The sequence below is a fragment of the Myxocyprinus asiaticus genome, chromosome 20 (genome assembly GCF_019703515.2).
Source record: "Myxocyprinus asiaticus isolate MX2 ecotype Aquarium Trade chromosome 20, UBuf_Myxa_2, whole genome shotgun sequence".
In the NCBI taxonomy this organism is placed as follows: Eukaryota; Metazoa; Chordata; class Actinopteri; order Cypriniformes; family Catostomidae; genus Myxocyprinus; species Myxocyprinus asiaticus.
In genome coordinates, this window is record NC_059363.1 from 14,390,387 (window position 1) to 14,411,430 (window position 21,044).

The following is a 21,044-nucleotide window of genomic DNA, read 5'->3' on the forward strand; positions in this document are numbered from 1 at the left end:
TGGTGTGAGGAATGCCACTTTCTGGGTCTCATAGATCACAGTATGTCCTCATAGATAAAATCTATGAAAAAAAAAACAAACAAACATAACTCAAAGAAATAAACCTAATTTTTATGTTGAAATTTCAAAAGAGACTGTGAATGTTTTAAAGTGACTTAAGTTATTAGTTTGACAGATAATGGAGCTGTCTGTTCTTTCAGTTTGTAGAGCCATACAGTACACGAGTATGTTTGGTTTCAGACGTTAATTCCATAAACCATTAGAATGTACCTCTAGGTGCATCTCTCTCTCTCTCTCTCTCTCACACACACACACACACAATATCAAACAAGCCACTTACCTTTTTCCTCTAACGAAATAGCCTGTCTAAGCTGCCGACTCCACAAGTGTCACCCAAGTATCTCAAAATACAATGACATGTGTCAATCACTACCAGACGTGCCACACATTTTTCGTTGGCATCTTACATTCTGGTGGCACTGGCACCTGCTGCTATATCTTGTGGCATGTGCCACTGTAGATGCCACACGATATAGCAGCACGTGCCAATGCTACTGGAAGTTGGCACATTCAGTTTTTCAACACTTTGGCATAGTAACGTTTGATTGATTTTATCCAGACAAAAACATAAATCCATGCAAAGAATGCTGCACTGACCAAAATCTATTTACAGTAAACTCTCTTGACGAGTCACTAGTTGACTTTTAAATAAGTACTAATAAAACTTTCATACCCTATGGATCCAGAATCTGAAAGAATAGATTTACAACAGATTTGCACATGCTGCTGAACTTAGTGGCATGTCCGGTTGTTAGTGGCACAATGCAGGCCGTTCTTTCAGTTTCTGGATCCATACAGTATGAAAGTTTTATTAGTACTTCTTTAAAGCTCAACTAGTGACCAGTCAAGAGAGTTTACTGTAAATATATTTTGATCAATGCAGCATTCTTTGTATGCATTTATGTTTTGTCTGGTTAAAATAAATTAAACCTTACTATGCTAAAGCCAATTAGAACTTTGGAAGGAAAGTGGCAGATTTTAAGGCTTCTGAGCTAGACCACGATCTAAACCCATGCTGTACAATTAAATTTACCCATCAGAATTGTAAGGTTGCATCTTATTCTCGGTAGCTCCAGCAGAATCAGAGTGCTGCCAACCTAAACATGCATCACACTACATCCTTGCAACACTTGAATACAATTCCCTGTTAATGTGAGATTAAAAAAAAAAAAAAAAAAATTAAAACGTGAATTACCTTAAAATCCCAGAGTGATTTAAAAATGAAGGTCTGCTCTTGGCCCACTTTCTAGAAGCGGCATGTATGCCAATCACCAGTGATGCACTTTAATAACTTTTTCAAGTTTCTTCATGTCCTATGAGGTAAATTGTTAAAAGTTAATGAACTTACAGGTACTATTACAAATGATACACATGAGATAATTAAAGTTAATTAACATTTACTGATTTTACATGAACATGCAATAGAATGTGCAATAGACTTGCAATAAAAGCCAGACTAAATTATACAGCATACATTTCAAACCCCTTTGTAGCACCTTATTATTTTACACTTACCACAAAATGAAGTGGTCCCCATCCTGGCTCAGGACTCTCATGTTGACTGACATGTCAAGGAAAAAAATCCAGTGTTTTCAGGTTTAAGGTCATTTTAAGAATAAATCAGGTATTACCACAAAATACTCCAATAAAAGAGGTCACTTTAAATTTACAACCATAAAAATGTTTAGTTTAGTTAAAAGTTTCAAGGGGAGATATTTTTGAATGATCCGTTTTCTCCAACATGGCATGACAAACTTTGAAACGGTGTTAAGAATGATTTTAAATAAATTCTGGATGCATTAATCACATGGGTTCACTATTATCCAGCGATACTTCTTTCATTAGCTAATAGCTAATCCGATTAGTTAAAACAATGAGTTAACACCGCTACTGGGAATACATTACTTGATTGACAGAGATGATTGACATCATACGCAACCAATGGAAATGCAAGTAGGGTAGTGCACTCGGCCAATAAACAGGCTGAAAATAATCCCCGCCCACTCTTGTCTCCAGCTGATTTAGGGGTGTGTCTCAAGAGAAACAGTGCGTGTGAAGTCCTCGAGCACAGCAACGAGCTGTGCAGACAAGTCAAGGGTCCAAACTTTCATTCCTAGTTTTATTTAAGCGCACTGGAAACATGTCCAAACCTCTGACCGACCACGAAAAGCGCAAACAGATCAGTGTGCGTGGTATAGCTGGCCTCGGGGATGTTGTCGAAATCAAAAAGAGCTTCAACAGGCATCTTCACTTCACCCTTGTGAAGGATCGCAATGTGGCCACCCCGCGGGATTATTACTTCGCTCTTGCGCACACGGTCCGGGATCACCTGGTGGGCCGCTGGATCCGCACTCAGCAGTATTACTATGAGAAAGACCCGAAGGTACGGATGTCTTTTTCACCTTCCCCTTCCCAGTGCAGAAAAGCCAGGAAGTGAAGTGCCATGCTTATACAGTCAAAAATATATTGAATTTATATATATATATATATATAATTAGAAATAACCCGAAACGAAGCGCCAAGTAGGATGTTAGTAGCACTTAAGTAGTACTTAATCTCTAAGGCGTGTTTCCCAAAAGCATCGTTATCTAAGTAGTTCGTAAAGTAACGAGAGCTTTGAAACGCTCTTAAACCCATTAAGTGCAACTTGAACATATGTTTCTGTCATCTTTCACAGTTTATCAAAGACAATGGGACTTTTAATAAATTGCATTAATATATTTTGATCATTGGAAAGCCATTGTAAACTATTCCAGAGGATAAAAAGTGTTAAAAAAATAGCAATTAAATCAAGAGGCAGTCTGCGCATGCGACGTGATCTAAATGACAAAACAATACAGGATAACATTATATTAGCCTTCTTTGATAAGCATAATTGTAATGGCAATAGAAAGACGTTATTCTTATTAAACAGATTACTTGAAATGTCTTCTTAAATAATCTGGATTATTTAATTAGTAATGTGACCGTGCTTAAAATGTAAATAAATATGCCAAATAAATAATTACAATTTGGTTAACAAAGGAGATTAGAGTGAGTGTGCAACGAGAGATTCCCCCTCTCTATCTTCCTCCTCCTCTTCTTCCTTCCTCCAATGGATGTTTCAAATCAGCTCGCCTATAGTCTTATTACAAGGTAGTAAAAAATTACATGATGCATAATGGCAGTAAGGCTAGAACACAGTGCCTTGAACTCTAACCAGATGATCTGTTAATATTTAGATAGGTCTATGAGTAGTTCAATACTGATGCCCATCATTTTAATCCTGTTCTGTGTGCATTTGTTTAGTTTCCAGCCAAAAAACTTTAGGCTACGTGAGGGCCCCTTATAATTTACATCGTGTACATTCACGTTATATGCATTTATTGCGTCACTTTCATTAATCTCTACGATTGAGCGGCAATACATTTGAAACTCCATCTTACTAAAGCCATCATTATTTCTTTAATTAATTCTGTAATAGTTAATACATTTTGGTGCCTCGACAAGGTTACAAACAACTTCCATGTTTGTCAGTATTTCCACATTATTTTCATATTGAGAAGACGAACTCTGGAAATATTTGCCAAAGTGATCAGCACCTTTGGACCGGACGGCTCCCGTAATGAAGCACTTAAGTTCTACTTCATGATGAGCGAGCGATCTACATGCTGGTTTGGGAAACATGCGTTACTCCATCTTAAAAGAACGAGCAACATTAGTTAAGATGATCGTTAAAGCTTAAGTTGCAACGTTATTGGGAAATCCAGCCATAGTCTTTGGATGGCCATCCATTTGGCCCTGTTCTTTATCAGATGTGTAGTGTCAGCTGTTGTTTCCTGGAAAGAGTGTGTTCAAACTTCCTTAGTTGTCACATTAGGTCATAATTAGTAATTCAAGGTGTTGCAAACTATCCATAATTTTATGTACTCACATGATCAAGTACAGAATACACTACAGTATACTGTTCTCCACGCACAAAGATGATGGGCCTTACTTACCGTATTGACACATGGTCTATCAATGTGCAGAATCACTCATGGCTATTAAAAGAATGTTCTGGGTTCAATACAAGTTAAGCTCAGCCAACAGCATTTATGGCATAATGTTGAGTACCGCAAAAATTTCAGGTTACAATGAGGCACGTACAATGGAAGTGAATGTGGTCAATGAAAGTGAATGTGGCCAATTTTTGAAAGTGTTTAAACACAGAAATGTGAAGCTTATAATTTTATAAAAGCTCATTCATTAATTCTTCTGTTAAAACTCATGTATTGTTTGAAATGTAAAGTTGTTTAAATTGTCATTTTTACAGTCATTTAGGGTTTGTTGACATTACATTGCTAATGAAGTTGTAAAATTGAACCAGTCTGGCCATTCTCTGTTGACCTCTCTCATCAGCAAGGCATTTCCATCCACAGAACTGCCGCTCACTGGATGTTTTTTGTTTTTGGCAGTAATTTCTAGAGACTGTTGTGTGTGGAAATTCCAGGAGATCAGCAGTTACAGAAATACTCAAACCAGCCCATCTGGCACCAACAATCATTCATGCGATTATCTAATCAGCCAAACATGTGGCAGCAGTGCAGTGTTTAAAATCATTCAGATACGGGTCAGGAGCTTCAGTTAATGTTCACATCAGCCATCAGAATGGGGATGGAATTTGATCTCATTGATTTGTACAGTGGCATGATAGTTGGTGCCAGACGGGCTGGTTTGAGTATTTCTGTAACTGCTGATCTCCTGGGATTTTCACGCACAACAGTCTCTAGAATTTACTCCAAATGGTGCCAAAAGCAAAAAACATCCAGTGAGCGACAGTTCTGTGGATGGAAATGCCTTGTTGATGAGAGAGGTCAACAGAGAATGGCCAGACTGGTTCGAACTGACAAAGTCTACGGTAACTCAGATAACCGCTCTGTACAATTGTGGTGAGAAGAATAGCATATCAGAATGCTATTCTAAGATGCGGGTTGGCACTGTTTTTTCGGCACGAGGGGGACCTACACAATATTAGGCAGGTGGTTTTAATGTTGTGACTGATATATACATGATTTTATTTATATACACAAAATCATGTTTACACACATTGTTTATGTCTTGTGGCTATATTTTTGGAAAAGTGAGTATTTTCATGTTCAAAAATTGGCCACAATCACTTCCATTGTAAGTGCCTCACTGGGACCAAGATTTTTTTTTTTTTTTAAAGAAAAGGAGGGACGAGTCAATATACATTTTTGTGGTAATCAACATTATGCTACAAATGCCGTCGATAGAGCTTAACCCGGAACATTCCCTTAATACCTCAACCAGGGGGTTGGGACCCACTAGGGGGCCTCAGCACACTTCCAGGAGGTCTCTTCAATTATTTAAAATATGATAGATTATTATAATTTTTGTATAATTATTATAATTAAACTTACTGAAAATGTTAAAAATGTAATAACTCCGTTCAACAGCTTGCTTTTTATGAAGTATGCACAATTCTAGACATTTCTGGAATCACAAGTTTTAAGGAAATATCTTATAATAGTTATATCTTATAATATTAATATCTAATAGCCTACATGGGGGGCCTTTGAATATTTTCTCAGACAATGGGGGGACTTGGAGTCAAAAAGGTTGAGAACCACTGCATTAATAGACCTTGTGACATGCAGCTTTACTAGGAGTTGGGAAGTTGTTTTTTAATTCCATACAGGCTTTTGTGGATCCACTATTCCATTCTTGAATCACATTCATTAATTTAAACTTGATGTGACTTTTTGTTTATTAATAAAAATGAATTTGTAACTATATATTTTGAATTATAATGATATTATAAGTGTGTCTGTTCATTTTTGATACTTTTTTGCTAGAGCTGTGTACAAGAGTTGTATTTCACTTGTTCTAGAGACAGTGTTCTGGCCATTGCCCAAAACTAGAAGAGCCAGACTGTTTTAAGATTTTTGCTTGGTTTTACAGCTGTGGGACAATGACAAAAGGTTGTCTTTGCCTACTGTCTAGATATGTCTGAAATAATGGAACAACCAATACATGGGAATATGTCCAAAACAAAAAGTCATGTCAAGCGCTAAGCCTGAAGGTTTAGATCCACAAGGGCATTGTAAGAGCCTTAAAAGTGTAGCTTAAAGGAACAGCCAAAAATTAAAATTCTCATCATTTAATCCCCCTCATGCCATCCCAGATGTGTATGACTTTTTTCTTCTGCAGAGCACAAATTAAGATTTTTAGAAGAATATCTCAGCTGTGTAGGTCCTTAAAATGTAAGTGAATAGTGACCAGAACTTTGAAGGTCCAAATATCTCCTCCAGTGGTTTAATCAATGTCTTCTAAATTAATCCAACAGTTTTTGGGTGAGAACAAACCAAAATGTAACTCCTTTTTCACTGTACATCTTGCCATTGCAGTCTCTAGGCACGATCATGAATTTCAAGCTTGATTACACTTCCTAGAGCTTGACACATGCGCAGAGCGCTAGATGGTGCTATAGGAAGTGTAATTGAGCTTGAAATCACGATCGCCAAAGAGACTGCTGTCAAGATTTATAGTGAAAAAGAAATTACATTTTGGTCTGTTCTCACCCAAAACTGAGTGAATCTCTTCAGAAGATGTGGATTTAACCACTGGAGCCTTATGAATTACTTTTATGCTGCCTTTGTGCTTTTTAGAGCTTCAAAGTTTCAGAACCCATTCACTTGCATTGTTTGGACCTACAGAGCTGAAATATTCTTCTAAAAATCTTTGTGTTCAGCAGAAGAAAAAGTCATACACATCTGGGATGGCATGAGTGTGAGAAATGATGAGAGAATTTTCATTTTTGGGTGAAGTATCTCTTTAAATTAAAGCTATGCAATTAAACACCATCAGAGTATGTTTAAGTTATGCTTTCAAGCATTGATTTGAGTCTGTGAAATTAAAGGAATTCTCAGTGGGGTTTTGAGGCCTTCAGGGGGCTGTAAACTCCTCCCTGTGTAGACAGCTGAATGAACTCCTGTAAAAAGTTGATCGCAAGCCAAAGAGATCAAATTATGCATGTGGTAAGCCTACTTCAGAGTCCTGGAAGAGTCTTGGCCACATTGTACCCTATTTAAAAAGTTTTACATTTCACTTCAGTTGCTGACTTTCATTTAAGCTGTAAGGAGGAGTGTTTTTCCAGGCACCAAAGTTTTGCATCATCTGATTTTCATTGCAATATGTTTGGTCACACTTTTCAGATTCCTTTTCATTGTCAAAACTGCATGATCTTCATCTAGATCTCTCTATAAGGACACATAATCAGACCTTTCAGTTCAGTCTCTCCATGTCATGTTTCTCTTCTGTTGCAGCGCATCCATTATCTGTCTCTGGAGTTCTATATGGGCAGAACTCTCCAGAACACCATGATTAATCTTGGTCTGCAGAACACTTGTGATGAGGCCATCTACCAGGTAAAGTGTGGTCACAATGACATAGAAGCATTTATACAGTGCATAGAGCATTTCTTGATTTAATGCAGAACTGGCTCTATTACTTAAACATCCTGATACTTTAGAAACAGCTGTTGTTTTCCCCCCTGCTCACCCACAGAGTGCTCACTGGAGATGTTGGTTATTTGTAAAGGACTTGCAAAACTGTTTGCCTAAACCCTTCCTTGTTTGAATGTGACAACACGGAAGTTGTGGAAACAGTAAACTGTACCAAGTTTACGTAATCCGTTTAGTGTATAAATGGTTATGCTGCAATGTAGAGATTTTGTTAGTACACTATTGTGCAATTTTAATGTGTTATTGATCTTCAGCTTGGACTGGACTTGGAAGAACTGGAAGAAATTGAGGAAGATGCTGGACTGGGGAATGGAGGTCTTGGGCGTCTAGCAGGTGCCAAACTTTTCAAGCTCCCTATAGCTACCTACACCTACCCATCATATCCATGGCCCTCTCTGACAGTGTCGTAATGGAAGCTTGGTGACTATTCTCTTTCAGCTTGTTTCCTGGACTCCCTGGCATCTCTGGGTCTGGCAGCATATGGTTATGGCATTCGTTATGAGTTTGGAATCTTCAATCAGAAGATCACCAATGGCTGGCAGGTAAATCAAAACCATCGCATATGACTGATTCTGATGTATACATTTGCGTTAAACCTCCCCTTTAGTTAGTAGAGTAAAAATTCTTTGTTTTCTTTCAAATGCCAAACCATTAAACAATGGAATTCTCTGGTTCAGGTAGAGGAGGCTGATGATTGGCTTCGCTATGGTAACCCCTGGGAGAAGGCCAGACCAGAGTACATGCTGCCTGTGCATTTCTATGGTCGAGTGGAGCACACACATGAGGGATCAAAGTGGGTTGGCACCCAGGTCAGTCAATCATGATCTAGTGTCTCTCACCTTTCTCTATTTTCAATTGTCAATTTTAGTCCAACTCATTTCTATTCTATATTATCACTACATCTTCCTCTGTAGGTGGTGCTTGCAATGCCTTATGACACTCCTGTGCCTGGTTATAAAAACAACACTGTGAATACAATGAGACTGTGGTCTGCCAAAGCTCCTAATGATTTCAACCTGCAAGAATGTAAGTCCACACAGCGACTGTCTTGCATTGTTTAAACACCCATTCAACAGGCTGAAGTCCAGTGTGACCCTTTTTCTTATGTTGCTCTGTTTCACTTTTTCCTTTTTTTTTTTTTTTTTTTTTTTTTGGGGGGGGGGGATTTTTCCCTTTTTTCTCCCAATTTGGGATGCCCAATTCCCAATGCGCTCTAAGTCCTCGTGGTCGCATAGTGATTCGCCTCAGTCCGGGTGGTGGAGGACGAATCCCAGTTGCCTCCGCATCTGAGACAGTCAACCCGCGCATCTTATCACGTGTCTTGTTGAGCGCGTTGCCACGGAGACATATCACGTGTGGAGGCTTCACGCCATCCACTGCGGCATCCACGCTCAATTCACCATGCGCCCCACCGAGAACAAACCACATTATAGCGACCACGAGGAGGTTACCCCATGTGACTCTACCCTCCCTAGCAACCGGGCCAATTTGGTTGCTTAGGAGACCTGGCTGGAGTCGCTCAGCACGCCCTGGGATTCGAACTAGCGAACTCCAGGGGTGGTAGCCAGCGTATTTTACCACTGAGCTACCCAGGCCCCCCACTTTTTCCAGTATTAAAAAAAAAAAAAACTAAGTGGGCACCCCGGTCCTGGTTTGGTTAGAGAATACCAACAGAATTTTTAGCTGTTATATTAATCATATAGAGAGCACAGACTGACCTCTCCTTACGCCACTTCACTTCTAGAACAACACACTCTCTTAACTGTTTCTGAGACGATACATTTGAAACATCCATTTTCAGCACAGCGTATACAGTATTGTCTGGATGCAAGTGCTACTTAGACCAGATTAGAGTTGCAGTTATGCTTGACATGCAACTGGTATACTGTGTTGTGTGTGTGTGTATATTGTTGACAATACCTGTTATATTTCTGCTAGTCAGGCCTAGTCTAGTCTTACCCTCTCATTTGAGTCTATATGAGCAAGAACTTGTTTCCTAGGAGAATGGTTTCTGTGTAGAATACTAACTATAGTCCCCTTATCCAAGCAATGCAACAGAAACAGGAGAGCAGCTGGCAGCAGGCCAGTATTACCCATGGATACACCTTTGTTTGAGAGTGCCACGCATGCTTGAAGTTTTGAACGTGTCATTCTATAATAATTGCTTAATTTCAAGATTCAGAAACTATTCCAATTAATGTCTCGTTTATTCATTACATGATTAAAATCTAAATGTGTGTGGTCAACAAATGTGTCTATTGAAATCTTTGTAAAAGAGCTTGCTTTTTTCTGTTTGATCTGTAGAAAAAAAATTTGCACTGGGTGAGGGTTAAATAAAGTAAAATGATCTGACTAAATGAATGCATGCTGTGTGTGCTTCTCAAAATTAGGAGAATTCTGGTAATGCACCCAATATAATCTGTGTACTCTAACCTGTGATTTATTTGATTTGATTAGATTGTTTTTTCTTCCCAATTTGGAATGCCCAGTTTCCACTACTTAGTAGGTCCTCGTGGTGGCACGGTTGCGTCAGTCCGGGTGGTGGAGGACAAGTCTCAGTTGCCTCCGCTTCTGAGACAGTCAATCCGCGCATCTTATCACGTGGCTCGCTGTGCATGACACCGCGGAGACTCATGGCATGTGAAGGCTCATGCTACTCTCCGCGATCCACGCACAACTTGCCATGTGCCCCATTGAGAGCGAGAACCACTAATCGCGACCCTGAGGAGCTTACCCCATGTGAATGTACGCTCCCTAGCAACCGTGCCAATTTGGTTGCTTAGGAGATGAAGAAGGGATAAGGCCAAATAACATGAATGTGGCTTTAAATTACATGCTGTGGCAAAAACTATGCTGGAAATAGTTTTGTTCATGAATTTATAGGCCAGTTGATTCATATTCTCTCTTAATTCTAGTTAATGTGGGGGACTACATCCAGGCTGTTTTGGACCGGAACCTGGCAGAAAACATCTCACGAGTACTGTACCCCAATGACAATGTAAGCGCATACAGTTTTCATTGAGACAACACTTGGTGAGATTTGTGTGTACTGAATGTGTGTGTTTGTTTGATTGAAGTAAATGAGTCAATAATGTGACACTCATTTTTTTGTCCACATCTATAAAATTCAAAAATACATAAAAAAAAATAAAAAAAATACAATTAATAAAAAGCAATTACTTGAATACACCTCTTCTATGATGAACACGTTTTCAAGCTCTGAGTTCAAAGTCATTTTTATATTTTTTCTGGGGTAATCATGTGGTGTGACCATTCAAATGTTGGCATGAGTAGTGCAGAACAATCTTTTATTAATTATCCTTAAAAATAAGTATAGAAACAGTTGTTTTAAAATATGATTCATATTTGAAAAAAGATTTGTCCACCAAATCAAATAAATGTGGTGTAAACAACATGCCATTTGCCTTTTTTCTTGTTTATGTTGACAAAAACCATAAAAAGAGAAGAACCCTTTAGAACCTCATGACTGTGTGTGAAGTTTAAAAGAAAAATAAATTGACATTAAGGCACATTTTGGTCAGGTCATGTGATGTAACCCTATGAAAACTTGATATTCGTGACTCAAAAATTCATATTTAAAAAAAAAAATTTTTTTACCTTGAAAAATTTGAAAACTTTTGAAATTCATGAAGTTGTGTACGCTCATGTTTTCAATGTGTAAAAATACTTCAATACATTTTACTTGATTACTTGATTATTCATAAAAAAAAGAAAAAAAACCCCAAATTGGACACAAAGATTGTGATACGAGCTTGACACGTTTTAAACGACATTTTTTTTTTAAAAATATTTAAAAGTCTATGCAAAGCATTTGAGTGCAGCTTAGGAAAAATTGCATCTTGGGCAACTTTGCCACAGATGATTAAATGCAAAATACAGTAGGGAAGTATGAAAATGTAAGACCAGTATGAAGCCCACAACAGCACAGTGGGTTACACTGTTCATATAACTACTAAACTGTACAGCCAGAAGTCACAATGCCTGGTTATTATATTGAAACCGCTGACAAAAAAATTCAATTTTATGCTGTTTTTGCTTAAGAACTTTGGTCTGTGTTTTTGTGTGCATTTAAAAAAACTTTATCCCCTTTACCCTCAGTGTGGAATGCCCAATTCCCACCACTTAGTAGGTCCTCGTGGTGGCACGGTTACTCGCCTCAATCTGGGTGGCGGAGGACAAGTCTCAGTTGCCTCTGCTTCTGAGACCGTCAATCTCAGAATTTGAAATTTATCTCACGTATTTATCACGTGGCTCACTGTGCATGACACCGTGGAGACTCGCAGCATGTGGAGGCTCATGCTACTCTCCGCGATACACGCACAACTTTACCAAGTGCCCCACTGAGAGCGAGAACCTTTTGTGCGTTTTTAAAATGTATCTCTATTATATCATATTAATATTTATGCCTTCTGTGTGTTTTTCTCAGTTTTTTGAAGGGAAAGAGCTCAGATTAAAGCAGGAGTACTTTGTGGTGGCTGCTACTCTGCAGGACATTATCAGGCGTTTCAAATCTTCAAAGTTTGGCTGCAGGGATCCTGTACGCACCTCTTTTGAGACTTTCCCTGAGAAGGTAACATTAAATAAATACAGCCAGTTGGCCACTGGGTTTAAAATCACAAGTAAAAACCTTGTCCAAAAGATAAAAAAATTTGTTTACTCTCAAGAATGAAAACAAAAAACAAAAAAAAAGACTTTCTGTCTTATAGGTGGCGATCCAATTAAATGACACTCATCCAGCACTGGCAATTCCTGAGCTAATGAGAATCTTGGTGGATATTGAGCGCCTGGACTGGGAAAAGGTGTGAGAGCTGTTCATGCTCTAATATACTTTACAATTTACATTTGGCAGGGGCTTTAATCCAAAGTGACTTGTGCATAGTGCCTTCAAGGTTCACACTGCATCAGTACATTTTGTTAACTTTGAATCAAACCCATTACCTTTGCATTTATTTACAGTTTATTAATACAAGAGCCATCAAATGAAATGAGCTGAAAAATGACTGTTATGGCTTAAATGAACTATCAAACAGCTTTAGTCACTTCTTTTGCATTGTTTCACATCTGCTTTCAGATGCTTTGTCATGCTGACATGGGTAACGACATAGTGTTGCTGAGTTTCAGTAGAATTGGTTAGAATTATGCATTAATGTGTGTGGGGGTCTGGTTTTGCCTGCAAAAGAAATTAAGAAAATATAATTATCTCAGTATTAAAAACAACGTGTGTGTGTGTGTGTAGGCATGGGAGATCACCACAAAGACGTGTGCGTACACAAACCACACAGTGTTACCGGAGGCTCTTGAGCGCTGGCCTGTTTACATGTTTGAGAAGCTTCTACCACGACACCTGGAGATCATCTATGAGATCAACCAGCGACACCTGGATGTGAGGACACGCACACAAACACACTCAAATGTTGAGCAGATCAACATGTTTGTTACTTGCCAAATTAACAGGTTTGTGATTGACTCTGCTGTAGAGAATTGCTGCTCTGTATCCAGGGGACGTTGATCGCTTGTGCAGGATGTCTCTGATTGAGGAGGGCGATCCAAAGAGAATCAACATGGCTCACCTCTGTGTGGTGGGGTCCCACGCCGTCAACGGAGTCGCACGGATTCACTCCGACATTGTCAAAAGCACCGTGTGAGTAGAGTATCGGAACGCAGCGCAGCTTTTTATGAGTGAAATTTTAAAAGTGATAACGTACAGTCAGATAATCATTATCGTGAAATAAACAAGACATGAACAACAACAAATAAACAAAGGTGATCAGGATTTATTTCGTGATTAATAACCGGCTGATTGTACAACATCCCACTCATTATATAGCTATTTACTAATTAAAAATAAATAAATGGACATGAAATATTGATTTGAGGTGGATTTTTTTTATTATATGAGAAGAGGCTTTAGTACGAGAGTAACTAACACAGTGGTGAATCTAACACCGCTAGGACAACAGTCAGTTATACAGTTTAGCAGTCATTATGCAAAAATATTTGACCTCAGAATGTAGCGATTGGCCAATCAGAATCAAGAATTCTAGATAGCTGTCTAATTATAAGCATTTAAAATTTTCAGTTTAAAATGCGGGTATTTTAGTTCGTTGTACTGTATATTTATTTGTTAGGTCAGTTGTGCAGTATGAAGACATTCTAATAGAATATTCTTCATAGATGTTGTTCAAGGCATTTAATTTTATTTGTTTAAATCTTATTTAAGGTTTAAGGACTTTTGTGATGTTGAGCCAGAAAAATTCCAGAACAAGACGAACGGCATCACACCTCGTCGCTGGCTGCTCCTCTGTAACCCGGGCCTGGCTGACATCATCGCTGAGGTGACCTTCCTAACCCCATTTAGGTTTGCCATTAGTGTAGGATTGTATTACATTTCGACTCCACAGGTTTTCAGTTCATCACTGTGCTGTCTTTGTTTGCCTTTCAGAAAATTGGTGAGGACTTCTTAACAGATCTGTTTCAATTGAGGAAGCTGGCAGACTTCATCAAAGATGAAACGTTTATTCGGGATGTGGCCAAAGTTAAACAGGTCTGCAAGTAAATGTAATTGTTCAGAAAACATTCTATAATCATACCAACCTTGCATTTGGTATTTATAGATGATGGGAGTTATGTGATTCAAAATATAAATGTCTTACTAATTCTCTGTACACAAAGGCATGCAACACCTTAAAGGGATAGTTCACCCAAAAATGAAAATACTTTCATCATTTACTCACCCTCATGCCTTCCCAGATGTGTATGACTTTCTTTATTCAGCTGAACACAAACAAAGATTTTTATAAGAATATCGCAGCTCTGTAGGTCCATACAATGCAAGTGAATGGTGATCAGACCTTTGTAGCTCCAAAAATCACACAAAGGAAACATAGAAGTAATCCATAAGACTCCAGTGGTTAAATCCATATAATCAGAAGCGATATAATAGGTGTGGGTGAGAAACAGATCAAAATGTAAGTCCTTTTTTTTTACTCTAAATCTCCACTTTCACATTTGCATCTGAAAGTCACATGTGGTGCCTGTTTAGTTTCACTTTAACATGTGAAAGTTAAAGTGGAGATTTAGTGTAATAAAAGGACTTAAATATTGTTCTGTTTCTCACCCACACCTATTATATTGCTTCTGAAGATATGGATTTAAACACTGGAGTCATATGGATTACTTATGTTTCCTTTGTGATTTATTTATTTATTTTTTGGAGCTACAAAGGTCTGATCACCATTCACTTGCATTGTATGGACCTACAGATCTGAGATATTCTTACAAAAATCTTTGTGTTCTACTGAAGAAAGTAAGTCACACATCTGGGATGCATGGAGTAAATGATGAGAGAATGTTCATTTTTGGGTGAACTATCCCTTTAACAGCGACATGGCTTCGTATTGAAGGCTGTGTAATGCTATCGGAAGAAATAGGTCTAAAAATGCAACTTCATTCAAATATGGAAAAACATATGGGTTAATGATCATTTAAGTTATATTATTGGTTATTTTTGTCTGCGATTTTGTTTGTTTTTTGTTTAGGAGAATAAGCTGAAGTTTGCAGCATATCTGGAGAATGAGTACAAAGTGAAGATCAACCCTGAGTCCATTTTTGACGTTCATGTCAAGAGAATCCATGAGTACAAGAGACAACTGCTCAACTGCCTTCATGTCATCACTTTATACAACAGTAAGCACACAAGCTCATGCAATACAGGATGGTATTTTCAGGATGGGTTGATAAATCCATAGGAAACCAGTGACTACACTGCCACCTGTTTGAGGACAGAGGAACTGACTATAACGAGAGATTCTGAACTTTACCAACATTGCTTTATCTTTACTGATAATATGATTGCCTGCATGTATTAGAATGAAGCTGTATTATTCTATCTATATCATACCATCTGAGTTTTTAAAATATTTTTTATATATAATTTTTGCAAAATTTTCCCCCTGCTTGTTTATCAGAATTATTTAGGAGTATTTCGTGTTTAGCAATCACTTAAAGGTAATGAGTGATTTTATGAATTAATGAATTAACTTTTTCATTCTGCACTCCATAGGGATAAAGAAGGACCCAAACAAGAAGGTTGTTCCCAGAACAGTAATGATTGGTGGAAAGGTATGTTAATGAAGTTGAGTGTCGTTGTTGTAGTTGTTGCAGTAGTAACATAAGTGCAGACAGATATCTCAACATTTGTTACTGTTGGTTTCTGTATAAAAGATGCCGTTTAATAACTGACTGCCATGACTGCATTTTTGTGCATTTTAAATTTAATTCACTGAGAGAGTGAACTAGCTTTACATTCTAAAAGTTGCCTTTTTTCTTATTCCACACCACCCCCTGCAGGCAGCACCAGGCTATCACATGGCAAAGATGATCATCAAACTGATCACCTCTGTGGGAGAAGTGGTGAATAATGATCCTGTGGTGGGTGACAGACTCAAGGTCATTTTCCTGGAAAACTACAGAGTCTCACTAGCTGAGAAGGGTGAGTTATATCAGGAAGTCAAAGATTATTGACACATAGCCATAAAATATGATTTTTCATTTATTAGATATTAGGATAACGTCTAATAAATTAAAGTTCTGACAAAAAAGTATTTCTACTCGGATTCAGTTTCAGATTATGTGTACAGCATCTAATCATTTTATTAAATTTGCTCCTCAGTGATCCCTGCTGCTGACCTGTCTGAGCAGATCTCCACGGCGGGTACGGAAGCTTCCGGTACAGGAAACATGAAATTCATGCTGAACGGCGCTCTGACCATCGGTACCATGGATGGAGCCAACGTGGAGATGGCAGAGGAAGCTGGAGAGGAAAACCTTTTCATCTTTGGCATGAGGGTGGCGGATGTGGAGGCCATGGACAAAAAGGGGTGAGTGAGAGAGTGGAGGAATAAAACTGCATTTGAGGAACCAAGGAGGAATATAAGATGGGGTGGATTGATCAAAATTAATTAATTAATAATTCCTTACATTTATATAGCACTTTTCTAGACACTCACAGCGCTTTACATAGTATAGGGGAACTCTCCTCAACCGCCACCAGTGTGCAGCAACCACCTGGATGATGCAACGGCAGCCATAGTGTGCCAGTACGCTCACCACACACCAGCTATTGGTGGAGAGGAGAGAGTAGAGTGATGTAGCCAATTCAGGGATGGGGATTATTAGGAGGCCATGATAGATAAGGGCCAATGGGGGGAATTTGGCCAGGACACCGGGGTTACACCCCTACTCTTTACGAGAAGTGCCTTGGGATTTTTAATGACCACAGAGAGTCAGGACCACAGTTTAATGTCTCATCCAAAAGACGGTGCTTTTTTACAGTATAGTGTCCCCGTCACTATACTGGGGCATTAGGACCCACACAGACCACAGGGTGAGCACTCCCTGCTGGCCTCCCTAATACCTCTTCCTGCAGCAGCCACAGTTTTCCCCAGCAGGTCTCCCATCCAGGTACTGGCCAGGCTCAACCCTGCTTGGCTTTAGTGGGCAACCAGGCAAGAGCTACAGGGTGATATGGCTGCTGGCCGACATGAGTTGTAAATGATCTTGAGAAACGAGCAGTCAACACAATCTTGTGATGTTGAAAAGTGGGGAATTGTTTGAACTACCATCTGTCTTTTGAGTAACTATACTGAACGTTTACCTGCAGTCTGCAGTGTTTTTGTTTTTTTTGTCATTCTGTCCCTGATTGTACTTGTTTGGTATTCAGATACAATGCTAGAGAGTACTATGATCGTCTGCCTGAGCTCAAACAGGTGATGGATCAAATCAGCGGTGGATTCTTCAGCCCCAAAGAGCCTGAACTCTTCAAAGTCGTCGTCAATATGCTCATGAAACATGATAGGTGGGTATCGAAGTGTGTGGTTGTCTGTTTCATTTTTGGTTTCCCTCCTATTTTGAACAGTTTAAATTTAACCTGTGTGATACAGGTTTGATTAATTTTACTTGACACATTAAAGGAATGTTCCGGGTTCAATACAAGAAAACAAAAAAAGCAAAAATCGAGGTTTTAGTGTGGCACTTACAATGGAACTGAATGAGGCCAATTTTCGGAGGGTTTAAACACAGAAATGTGAAGCTTTTCATTTTCTAAAAGCACATACATGGATTCCTCTGTTAAAACTAGTGTATTATTTGAGCTGTAATTTTGTTTAAATTGTCATATTCACAGTTGTTTTAGAGTTTGTTGACATAACATTGTCAACCTCAATCCGGGTGGCGGAAGACGAATCTCAGTTGCCTCCGCGTCTGAGACCGTCAATCCGCGCATCTTATCACATGGCTTGTTGAGTGTGTTACCACAGAGACGTAGTGTGTGTGGAGGCTTCACGCAATTCCCCGCGGCATCCATGCACAACTCACCACGCGCCCCACCGAGTGCGAGAACCACATTATAGCAACCACGAGGAGGTTACCCCATGTGACTCTACCCTCCTTATCAACCGGTCTAATTTGGTTGCTTAGTAGACCTGGCTGGAGTCACTCAGCATGCCCTGGATTCGAACTCACGACTCCAAGTGTGGTTGTCAGCGTCAATATTCTCTGAGCTACCCAGGCCACCTGTAAGTGCAATTGTAATTCAGTTGTAAGTGCCTCACTGTAACCTCGATTTTTGCTTTTTTTAAAGAAAAGGAGGAACGAGTCAATTATTTTTTGTGGTAATCAACATTATGCCACAAATGCTGTTGATTGACCTTAACTTGTATTGAACCCAGAATATTCTTGACTTCTGACTTCTGTTGTATTTGTCTCTCAGGTTCAAGGTGTTTGCAGACTATGAGTCCTACATCAGCTGTCAAGAAAAAGTTAATCAACTCTACAGGGTGAGTTAAGGCTTGTGTTTAACATACATTTTATAGGTATATTTATAAAAAGTAGATATTCAAAAATAGAAACCTATTTTATTGGACTGTGGTATTTTAAAAGTCCTCTGAAATTTGTCTTTTTATTTTCTTTGTGCTGACACCATTGAAACAGGCTTTAACAAAGTTTTGGATTTTTTTTTTAAATGGATCTAAAACATTTTATATGGGTTTTTAGTTGTTGAACCTATTTTTGTGTTTTAACCTGGATTTCGCCAAGAAAATAGCCATAAAACCTGGCTTGCTGTTTAAAAACAAATATTAAAAAATAGTGGTCAATCAAGATTTTTTCAATGGCTAATGCCAATATCTAGAGGAGGGCAACCAAATAATGCTGATAACAAATCAGTTTGGTAATAAAAAAATTAGATTTACAAAAAGTTTCTAAAATGAAGTGGACAAACAGAAATTATCCTTTGTCCATAGAAATAGCTGTTGGCAGATTTTGGAACTAACACAAAGGGGGCGCTAAATGTTTTCAATGTTCACTGTTCATTTGCTAAGCAGGTACAATAGTGGGTGATGACAATAATTTCAAAATGGCCAAATATCTGATTTATCAATCTACCAGCATTGAAAATGTATTACTGACCATTTATAAATATGGCTATTTTCCATATTTTAAACAGTTTTGTGAGAAATGTATTGAACTACGAGAAAACAAACCAGTAAAGTCCGAGCTAAAACATTAAAGGATGCTGTTTAAATTGGTGTGGTTTGATTACATATTATTATGAATTAATAATCATATTCATTCACTTTGTGTAAAATTTCCCTCTCCTTTCAGAACCCAAAAGAATGGACCAAAAAGGTCATCAAGAACATTGCCGCTTCTGGTAAGTTCTCCAGTGACCGCACCATTGCAGAGTACGCTCGTGAGATCTGGGGGGTGGAGCCGTCTGATGTGAAGATCCCACCACCTAATGAACCACGTGAATGAGAAAGTGGGCGACTCCATGGTTAGCTGGTGTCCACTGAGTGTGCTTGCCTAATTCTGAACTTCCCAGTTTTGTCAGAGTGCCTTGACTCTGGCCTTACCTGATTGACAGATTCAGGTTGCCTTTTACTATGCATAAGCCATGTGGAGCCTCCTTGAATTGCATTACTGTAGTGTAACCCTAACACACATTAAAAAAAACTTACTCTCAACTCCTCAATGTGCTTTTACACTGTAGACATGTTTAAAATCACTGTTAAGATACTGTTACATTTCCTTGCACATGCTGTTATCAATTATCATGCTTTTCATTAATCCAGATTTGATTTGTTGGTCATCCGAGACAAATTTACAGCACGGCCTCAAATGAAATGAGCAGGAATCTTTTTTTGTTTGTTTTTTTGGCTGCCTTAGTAACTGCTTATAAGGCTATATAAATAGTTCATGTTGAGTACATTATCATTTTCTTGCATTCCTTATACCGCGTTTTAGGGTGGGGATTCTGAATAGTTACTTTTTAAAGGCATAGTTAACCCAAAAATGAGATTTGTCACAAACAATCATGTCATTCTAAACCCCTTTGACTTGCGTTCTTCCATGGAACACAAAGGGAGTTATATAGCAGAACAGTCCAGTCTGTTCTTTTCTCTACGTCTGATCTGTGGTCCCCATCCACTTTCTTTGTATAGAAAAGAGTGGAATCCTTAATATCAGAAAGTCATACAGGTTTTGAACAACATGAGGGTAAGTAAATGATGACAGGATGTTAAATTTTGTGTGAAATATTCATTTAAAGGAATATTCCAGTGTTCAAAACAAGTTCAGCTCAATCAACAGCATTTGTGGCATAATGTTGATTACCACAACAATTTTTTGGACGCTGCTGTCCTTTTCTTTAAAAATAAAAAAATAAAAATCTGGGTTCCAGTGAGGCACTTACAATGGAAGTGAATGTGACCAATAAATAAACATTAAAATAATAACTGTTTTAAAAGTATAGCCACAAGATATGAAAAATATGCATGTTAGCATGAATTTAGTATGATAAGCATTTATTAACCTTTTCTGTGTAAAGTTATATTCAATTTTACCATGATGATGTAACGCCGTAAACATAAACCCTAAAACGACCATAAAAACGATGATTTAAACAACTTTACAGCTCAAATAATACACAAGTTTTAACAGGAGATTTAATGTAAATGTTTTATGTTTTACATTTCTGCCTTTAAACCTTCCAAATTGGCCCCATTCACTTCCATTGTTAGTGTCTCACTGTATCTCATTTTATTTATTTAAGAAAAGGGAGGGGGCGACACATGCTGTTGATTGAGCTTAACTTGTATTGAACTCTGAATTTTCCTTTAAGGATGGCTCTAAATGAAGAAAACAAAAAACAAAACAAAAAAGTGGGTCTGAACTAGAACCCTGGATCTGCCTTAACTATTTCATGGTGTTTAAGAACCAAAACACAACATCTAGAACCACTTAAGACATACATATTTTGTGCCTGGATGAATTTCTTACTACTTCAGTAATACATCGACCTTTTTGTCTTTCAGTAGAAATGTCTCCCTGCCCTATAATACATAGTGCTCTTAATCCAGTCAGAAACAACGGCTTTTTACATCTTGAGGCTGTCTGTGA

At 38.3% G+C, this 21,044-nt stretch overlaps 1 protein-coding gene across 1 annotated transcript; it reads left to right on the top strand.

Moving 5' to 3' along the window:
• The first annotated feature begins 2,095 nt into the window (after positions 1-2,095).
• Positions 2,096-19,609, top strand: LOC127411386 (glycogen phosphorylase, brain form). The gene is made up of 20 exons (XM_051646913.1): positions 2,096-2,443; positions 7,368-7,469; positions 7,820-7,898; positions 8,004-8,107; positions 8,243-8,374; positions 8,480-8,591; positions 10,481-10,563; positions 12,013-12,156; positions 12,293-12,385; positions 12,823-12,969; positions 13,064-13,227; positions 13,807-13,921; positions 14,029-14,130; positions 15,125-15,272; positions 15,649-15,707; positions 15,936-16,077; positions 16,258-16,465; positions 17,308-17,442; positions 18,355-18,421; positions 19,248-19,609. The coding sequence occupies exons 1-20, from the start codon at positions 2,201-2,203 to the stop codon at positions 19,398-19,400; spliced, it is 2,532 nt and encodes an 843-aa protein (XP_051502873.1). The 5' UTR covers positions 2,096-2,200; the 3' UTR covers positions 19,401-19,609.
• The last annotated feature ends 1,435 nt before the right edge of the window (positions 19,610-21,044 follow it).